This window comes from Teleopsis dalmanni, chromosome 2, assembly GCF_002237135.1.
Source record: "Teleopsis dalmanni isolate 2A chromosome 2, ASM223713v2, whole genome shotgun sequence".
Lineage (NCBI taxonomy): Eukaryota > Metazoa > Arthropoda > Insecta > Diptera > Diopsidae > Teleopsis > Teleopsis dalmanni.
Genome location: NC_051847.1, coordinates 56,148,393 through 56,157,644, shown reverse-complemented (window position 1 = coordinate 56,157,644; position 9,252 = coordinate 56,148,393). Strand labels below are relative to the sequence as shown.

The 9,252-nt window shown below is 26.9% G+C and overlaps 2 protein-coding genes across 2 annotated transcripts; both read left to right on the top strand.

Annotated features, from left to right (window-relative positions):
• The first annotated feature begins 920 nt into the window (after window positions 1-920).
• On the top strand, window positions 921-1,535 carry LOC119681963 (ARL14 effector protein-like). The gene has a single exon (XM_038095281.1). It carries the CDS (start codon window positions 1,040-1,042, stop codon window positions 1,439-1,441), a length of 402 nt encoding a protein of 133 aa, XP_037951209.1. The 5' UTR covers window positions 921-1,039; the 3' UTR covers window positions 1,442-1,535.
• A 3,747-nt stretch (window positions 1,536-5,282) lies between these two features.
• Window positions 5,283-8,348, top strand: LOC119673851 (cytochrome P450 4p1-like). The gene is made up of 7 exons (XM_038084931.1): window positions 5,283-5,506; window positions 5,574-5,774; window positions 5,968-6,049; window positions 6,138-6,250; window positions 6,309-6,582; window positions 7,464-7,684; window positions 7,745-8,348. Exons 1-7 carry the CDS (start codon window positions 5,308-5,310, stop codon window positions 8,224-8,226), a joined length of 1,572 nt encoding a protein of 523 aa, XP_037940859.1. The 5' UTR covers window positions 5,283-5,307; the 3' UTR covers window positions 8,227-8,348.
• Window positions 8,349-9,252: the final 904 nt, after the last annotated feature.

The following is a 9,252-nucleotide window of genomic DNA, read 5'->3' as shown; positions in this document are numbered from 1 at the left end:
TAAGAAATTCTTTACGCTAATTTTCTATTTTCAAAAACAGCTGATTGCTCCGGATAAAACGCTAAATCGTCAAAGTTCGTATTCTTTTAAATTCGGAATCACCAAATATCGCTAAACACGACAATCAAATAAATTTTTATAACACTTTTCGCACAGTTTAATGCATTCTTTATTACTAGCCGTAATTTTTTCTTTCAGAGTTGTAAAAAAAACACTAAAATTGGTTGAAACAAATTGGCATCACTTTTAAAATAATTTAAATTCTTTAAATTTAAATTCAATATAAAATATAAACATTTAAAACACTAAAAATTAATTATATTAAATAAAAGAAAAGAAAATGAGTATTGAAGGACAATGGTTAGCATTTTTATTTTATATATTTAAATTAATTTATTTTTTTAGTATTTGAATTTAATTATAAATGAAATGTTCATATGGTTTTAACGGGTGGCTGGAATTTTGCAATATTAAGAATAGACTGATTATTGAATTTGGCTGTACTAAAACTTAAGACGTGACAATTTTTGCGATTAAAACCAAACTGAAGATTTTGAGAGCATTGTTGTTGCTTCACATATTTTCTTTCATAAGTTGCGACTATTTTTTTTCTACTCTTAATGAAAAAATTACGGCTACTGTTAAAAAGGAGGTGAAACCAAAACAAGCATCAAATTTTTTTTGGCATTTTCTATTTCACATTAGTATTGTTAATGACTAAACGGAACAGTAAAGATCGAAAATATAATTTCGATATATTACAATGAAGAAAACATAAATATATAAGAATTCAAAAATTATTTGTCCTTTAAAAGAACCAAATAATCCGTTCAATAATCTTATTAAATAATTATTTTTATTAAATATACTATCAGCTACGTTACGTAAGTCATGCGTGATATGCTGTGGCAAGCCCATTTGAAAATATGTGAAGTAATCTGGCAACGTAGTTAAATGTCAATTCTGGAAATTCGCGAAAAATCGTATCAATTGGTTTTAACTATTAACAAATTTAAAAAGTAATAAACTAGCAACAGTAATGGATAAAGACGACGACTTGGGCGAGGGTATTGGACCATTGCGAATGTCCTTAAGAGAACGCCCACGAAAACTCCATGCTGAACGGAAACTACGAGAGAAACATGATGAATACAAATATTTGGACGACATTGATGACAAAAATCGGGATAAACGAAAACTGAAACGTAAAAATGATGTACCTTCAAAATCCAAAACGATTTATGATGAACATGGTGTTATTCGTCACAATGGTTTAAGTTTATGCGATTGTATGACTACTAACTGTCCAGGATGTTGGTTTCCGTGTGAAAACTGCAGATCTACAAAGTGCGGTATTCAATGTCGTGTTAACAGACGTTTTTATTATGATTCCATTACTTTTGATGGTAAAGATGGAACTATTAAGAATCCTTTTTGTTAAAATGATGAACTCGAAATTTAAAGACTTTAAACTGCATGATAAATATTTATAATAAATATACAAATTGTGTTAATAGTTTCTATAAACTTAATTATTTTATATTGCAATTTTTGATAAAAAGGCAAAAACTCATGTATTATTTCAATTCATTTATACACATTTATAGTAAGCACACAGTAGTAGAGTGTTTCAAAATAATCGGACAAATTTATACCATTTTAAAATGTAATCATATTTTTAAGAATGTTTGTAAACAACTATCGAAACCACATTAAATATAAAAAAACAATATATATGACAAACTATTCCTTTGATATAAAATTTTGTTGTTATTGCAACCCGCTAGGACCTGTAAGCAGATAGAGTGGGTATTGATTGAATGTGATGGAGGGGGAAAGAGGATTGGATGGGTGGAATATAATTGAACGTTAACCTGGATACAGACGGAGAAAGTATAATTTTGTATTTCTGTTTATTTTAGTTTAGTTTAAAAAAATAAATTTGCTGTTAATCCGAAAATGTTGAAGAAAACAACGCAAAATATTTTGTTTAAAGCAAATTTGAAATTTTTTATTTTTATTATAAATAAATAATTCTAATTATTTTATGCACTATACAATTACGTACATAATAATACTTATTACTTGTAGCTAAGACAGTTTTTTGATATATGTATGTATGTATCTACGATGGAGCAATAAATTTTGCTTAAAAAAAACAAAAACTTTCTACAGCAACTAATATTTACATTAGTTATCATTTTTTCAATATTTTTATAGTTCTGTATGACTGATCACGTTCACCTTTTTAACAATTAACAAAATGTATATATAAAAACTTCCAAAGCAGTTGTTAGAACCAGATGTGGTAATATACTACTATACATATATATATACATATGTACACCTTTATATGTGTAATATGGAAAATAAAACGCATAATTAAAAAATATTATCATATAATTAGAACTACACTAGCAATTCAATTCAATTAATAATTGAGCTTGCAGATTTTTTGTTGTCGGAAAGCGTACTTAACTAGTACTATCACTATTTTGGCAACAATTAAATTTATCTTTAGTATTTTATTATATATTATCAAACTTTATATGCATTTTTATTATGACTAATAGGTTAAACTCAATACTGAATCCTATGTACTTGCAAATTTATAATAAAATAAATGGAATTGTAAATCAACAATATAATTCGTATTAGACATACTGCATAAAAAGAAGATAATTAAGAATCAGAATCATTAAAATGTTTCAAAACACAAACATCGTATGGTCAGGTAAGAAACAAAATTAATATTGCAACTCCAGAAAGAAAGGGATAAGTTATTAATAGAATAGAGTGAATGTGTTGATGTGGATGGTAGCGTGTTTTTGATAGAAGTGTAAAAATCCAGTTTTTCTGAATCCTAGTACAAATATCTTGCCAATTTAGAATTCAAACTAATTCAACTCAAGTTTATGTAGATAGTTAAACATTTGAACAGACCGACTAGAATATATGCTGCTTACTGTTTGAAATACTAGATTTTAATTAATATTATTTATAATTATATATTGATATGTTTTTTGCCAACTTATTTACGAATATTATTAACCGTAATTTAATTTATGGAATCAGTACAATTTTATATTTCTTGAAAAATTGGTCTATACCGCTTACGCTTCGTTATACCGCAATATTTTATGTGCAATCTTAGAAACAAAACAATCGTTAGAATTTGTATGACTATTTGTAGTTCTAACAATCTTTGATGGAATTTTTTTTATCTTCGGATAAAATATCTATCCATAGCTGAATTTGATTCGTCATTTGATACGGAAAATTAGCTTTTATGCAAAAGAATATATATACTTCATAAAATGTACTGCATTTCGTTGATTTTACCATTGACAAAATATATAAAATTTTATATAGTTGAATTTTATATAGTTCTATATAGTATCTAATTATTTACGATATTGTAATATTAAGAAGTGTTTTATATTTCTGATAATAATTTCTGGTAACTAATTTTTTTGTTATCTCTATAATATATGACTAGTCATATATGACTATATGAGTATGAATGTAGAGTAGTGAATTGGCGGTGAATTCATAAACAGATATAAAAATACTAAAAACGTCTTTTTAAATTTTTAAAACTATTTCATCTAGATTTAAAAATAAGCTTATGTACAGTCAGATATATCCAAAGAATTCATTTAATATGCAATAGTTATTTCAAGCACTTTCATTTATGGAAAGCTTTTGTCAAAAGTCTTGCAAAAGCCTTACTAAATACTTTTATTTGGATCATATTTATAACTTATACGATTATATTTAAAAAGAACAAACGAGTTTTCTATTCTAAAAATTAAAAGTAATACTTTTTTTCTTACTCTCAATAATTGTATATATTAGCTTATCAAATAATAAAACAACTCAAAACAAGGTATTTAAACACTTGATATTCAATTTTTTATGAATTTAAAAAATATCAATGACCCGCGAAAAAAGAACTGTTATTTGTACGATAAAGTGATGAGCTTCCAGTCCTGCAAGTCTAACTAGATCTCTAGGTTCCTATATAAAATATGTAACATTCGAAACAGTTATGGTTTTACATCTACTAATCTCACATAATCTCACTAATCTCTTTGCCAAAAAATGTAATAACTATTAAATTCAATTTCTATTAAAACTAACATTTACCCAAGTGATCGCCGGTATAACCTAACCTAATACTTACTCAAAAATGATATGAAGTTCGAAGCGATGAAAACAAATTTCAATATGGCAAATTTCAATATCATTATTTTATATAAATATATATATTATATATATTTTTCAAACAATTTTATTATTTTTTTTTTGTGACCATAATGTTATATATTTTTTTTTTAAATATTAAACAAACGATAACTCTTCTCTAGATATTTATATTTGCTAGATTAATGTCCCAATGCACATACTAATTTGAATCCAGTTAAACCTTACTCACCATCACTTAGAATCAGTAATTCAAAAGAAATGTTATTTTCACTTTACCTGATCTTCCATGCTGCATATAAAAGCTTTGTAGCTTGTGTAGTAGATATTCATATGGTAAGCTGTTAATGTGGTAATTCAAAAATTAACTTTCTGATCAATAGAACTTTTAATATAAAGTTAACATTTTTTAATAATGTTAGTTGCATCAAATTAAGATATTTTTCAACTTATCTAAAATGTTAAATAAAAAAGTGCTATCTAACTACACTAAAATGACGATATTATTATTATTACAATATTATTTTGAGGAATTTGCAGTGTGACCTGTAGTTATATTTTGGCCTCACAGAATAAAATAATATAAAAGATTATATTCAGTAGAAGAACGTTTAGCAAAAGACTGCAAATCATAGTTAAAGTTTATTTTTAATTCAATTGAATATTGAAAATTCAATATTAAACTATAATAATGTCTAATTTTGTAGGTTTGTGATACAGCATCTCAAAATTTTGCAAAGAATTTGTATTTCTGATAATAATACAAACAAGCATGACCAGCGAACTATAAAATATATGGTGTCTCTTTATACGTTTATACACTATGGATATATATACATCTATATATATATATTTACTTATCAATTAAAAAATAGAAACATATACACAAGCTGCAATAAACTTTAGTGAAATACTGAAATAAAATTACTTTTAAATTCAGTCGAAACAGTATTCTCATTTGGAGCAATCGGTTATTAATTCAAGCGAAACATTTTCCTCAGCAAACAGAACACATGAACGTTTCTATTTATATATGAAAGTATATGTATCGATATTTTTATAATTAAGATAAATTGATATATATATATATCAATATATACAATGTTGGAATTGGGAATAATAATAATTGTTTTAACATTTGTGACAATTTTATTACGACGACTAAATAAAGATTATGTTATTCCAATAATTTGTAAACGTGTTAAAACAATCGATGGATCACCACTGGAAGATAGTGTAGCTGTAGATCTCGGAAGTTCTATATTTGGTAGCACTTTTGTGTGGTTTAAACTAAACTTAGGTATACATACATATATAAATTTGGTGACAGCATAAAGAATATACATGATTTGTTTTTATCTTGTAAGAGGATCTTTTTTACTTTACCCGCCAACAAGCACAGCGTTTTAAGCGTAGCTATGTACAATATGTCTTTGGCTGTCCACTATATAACGTCATAGATGCTGTAGATGCTGAGTTGATATTGACCGATACTCGTCTCATTACGAAAGCAAACTTCTATAAATTTTTGCATCCATTTTTAAAAACCGGCCTATTAACAAGCACCGGTAAGTATAAAAATATACTCATATCTAAAATATTATGCCGACATTAATATATTAGTCATTTGTGTTCATTATTATTAGGAACATGATAAACAACATTTCTACTTATCTATCTTAATTAAGTTTTCACATGTGTGTAAACAATAATACTATAGTTCTATTTTAAAATATAAACAAATAATTTGTATTTTTTTAGGTAAAAAATGGCACACACGTCGCAGGCTTTTGACACCAGCTTTTCATTTCAATATTTTGGGTCAATTTATGGATATATTTAAGTAAATAACTATTTTTATTATTTTACTGTTATATTAGCATAAAGATATTCTATATATCTATTCCTTATAATATTTTATTCGATTTTAGGCAAGAAAGTAGTAAATTTGTACAAAACCTTCACCATTTGTGCGACGTGTCCTCTGATAATATCGTGTCTCTATCTGAAACTATTCCACGTTTCACTTTAAACAATATATGTGGTAATTAGTCTTTATTATTAATTCAATTATTGTATTTATAATGAAAAAATGTTTACAGAAACGGCATTGGGTGTACGTCTGGATGAACATTTGGATGGTGATGAGTATCGAGAGAATATATCAAAAGTTGAAGAGAGTTTTGTAAAACGTACAGTAAATCCTTTACTTATGTCAGATATTGCTTATAAATATTTGGGTGATGGTCGACGGGATGAACAATATTTAAAGAAATTACATGATTTCTCTTGTGGAATCATCGAAAAGAGGCGTGCACTCTTTGAAGAAGAACTTAAAGCAAATATAGAAAACCCAACTGACCCTATTGATACAGAGTAAGAAAATATGAATATTTCAATTTCATAATTAATAAAAACTGATTTCATTATTAGAACCACTGATAGAACTATTACCAAGACTCTTATATATCATATACCAATACAAGTTTAAACAACTATATTTAATTTCTCTTGACATATTAATTCAATTAATAAGCAACCTTTTCTAAAAGTAATTATGTTCTTCCTAGCTTAAAATACCAACTGTGTATTCTTCTTAGCTCTGCTATATTTTTCAATATATTGTTTTAATAGCTATTTGTTTTCTGGAACATAGCTGTTAATCTATAGCAATTGCACACATTGATTAACAGATATTATTGTGTTCTAAAAGTTCACCTTGTTTTGCTCAAACTATCTTAACTGGGTCTCACAATGGTCTTTACTTACTCAGCTGAGGTAACCATATTCGTTCCACAGACGATAACACATAATTTGTAATGGGATTTAATTTTTTTAAATATATAAAATTCATTCTCATTGTGTTGTTTTTTTACATTTTTACAAAGATTTGAAGTCGGGCGATGGAAAAAATAATTACAAATTATTATATTATTTTTCGGGGTTCCTGGATTCTGGAATGCATTGCATGTAAGAGCAAAACAATATTGTGGCTACGAAACATGTACTTTAATATTTCACTTAACAGTTCTCACTTCAGATGTACATATATCATCTCAATTATATAAAGCTTTGAAATTATAAGATTTGTTATCATTAAAAATATTATCTCATCCTTTCTGTAAATTAAACAAACATATATACATGTACATGTATTATATACATATACAAATGTACATATATTATATATACGTATATATAACATATAGATATATATTACTATTACTTATTACTATATATTTTTTAAAATCTTTCAGTTTCATCTTTAAGAAAAAGCGTTACGCTATGTTAGATACAATGCTACGTGCTGAAAAAGATGGTTTAATAGATCATGCTGGTATATGTGAAGAAGTAGATACTTTTGTCTTTGAAGGCTTTGATACCACATCGATGAATTTAATATTTTGTTTAATGAATCTTGCCTTATATCCGGATATGCAACAACGTTGTTATAAAGAAATAGAAGAATTTATGAGTGGTATGTATGACATTATTTAATACGTACAATAAATGTGTTTCATGATATATTTTTCTACAGATGATCTTGCCAATTTAGATATAGCTCAATTAAGTAATTTGAAATATTTAGAATGTTTTATTAAAGAAACACAACGACTATATCCTTCAGTGCCCATTATATTACGTGAATGTCTAGAAGATACGAATTTATCAAATAATCTAATATTGCCAGCAGGAACACAAATCGAACTACACATATTTGATGTACATCGCAATCCCAAGTACTGGAATGATCCAGATGAATTCCAGCCCGAGAGATTTTTATCAGAAAATTCTGAAGACCGACATTCATTCGCTTTCATACCTTTCAGTGCTGGACAAAGAAATTGTATTGGGCAAAAATTTGCCATGTTGGAAGTAAAAACATTGCTTGTATATGTCTTAAAGCATTTCGAGTTAAAGGCAGTAACAGATCCTGCAAGTTTTCGATTTTTAGCTGGCATTCTAATCAGAGCACAATCCAATGTTCAAATTAAATTGCTTAAACGGCAATCTTCATAAGCAGATATAATGAAACATTTGTATATACCATATATGCATATGGTATATATATAATATATAAAGTTTTTGTGGTGGTTTAATTAATGATGCACTTATTTTGATTTATTGGTTATGATTGTTAATTAATTTTATTCAAAGAGTTTTTTAATTATAAATATAATAAAAATAAATTATTGTCTTATATAAATTTGTTATAAATACGATAAATTGAACTTTCCAATGTCTAATTCGTTTTAATTATAATATTTGCATATGAAAACCATGTTAACAATATTGAGTAAAGAGACGCCAAAAAATAATCCAAAAAGTCCTCCAATCGACACTGTAAAATAAAATGAAGAGTACAGTTATTAGAATTACTCATAGAAATAGTTATTATTAAAAGAGTTCATGAAACACCAAGACCTATAGAAGCTACTGTTATGATTTGATTCCCGATCAGATCTCCTAAAGTTCAATCAATATCGGATGGATGTACTCTAACCGTTTCTGGACAATTGCAGTGCACGAGCTTATAAAATGGATGAATGTTTTACTCTGCATTTCACAGAATCTGCTTTTCAACTTGTTCGTACTAGCAAACTCACATATGAGATTTTTGGTGAATTTAGAAGTCCAAGCTTTAAAAACTAAATAACAATCAAGTACATAATAGTACTGGCATTTTTTAATAACTTTTGAGGCATTGTATTGCACAGATTTTAATTATTAGAAGAGTTTCTCATTTAAACAACTACATTCCATGATCATAGACACCAGCATTAATTTATCCGCTGTTTAGTTTTGATACCTTACTGAACAAAACACAGAGAGCTGTATGAAGTCCAATCACTATGTTTACAAATGATTTTTAGTAACCTTTATCAAATTTTAACGAAATTCTAAATTTTCTGTTCGTTAGTAGCTAATGTAATATAGCATCTAAATACCTACCAGCGAACTTAACTTCAACCAAAGGTATTCACCACTGCTGCACCGTATCTTAAGCAGTGGTGAATTAATTATTTGGAGACCGAAGTAGGGACA

Coding starts and splice junctions, on each gene's coding strand:
- LOC119681963 (XM_038095281.1), top strand. CDS start 1,040: ATGGATAAAGACGACGACTTGGGCGAGGGTATTGGACCATTGCGAATG.
- LOC119673851 (XM_038084931.1), top strand. CDS start 5,308: ATGTTGGAATTGGGAATAATAATAATTGTTTTAACATTTGTGACAATT. Junction 5,507..5,573: donor GTGGTTTAAACTAAACTTAG/GTATACATACAT, acceptor TTATCTTGTAAG/AGGATCTTTTTTACTTTACC. Junction 5,775..5,967: donor CGGCCTATTAACAAGCACCG/GTAAGTATAAAA, acceptor GTATTTTTTTAG/GTAAAAAATGGCACACACGT.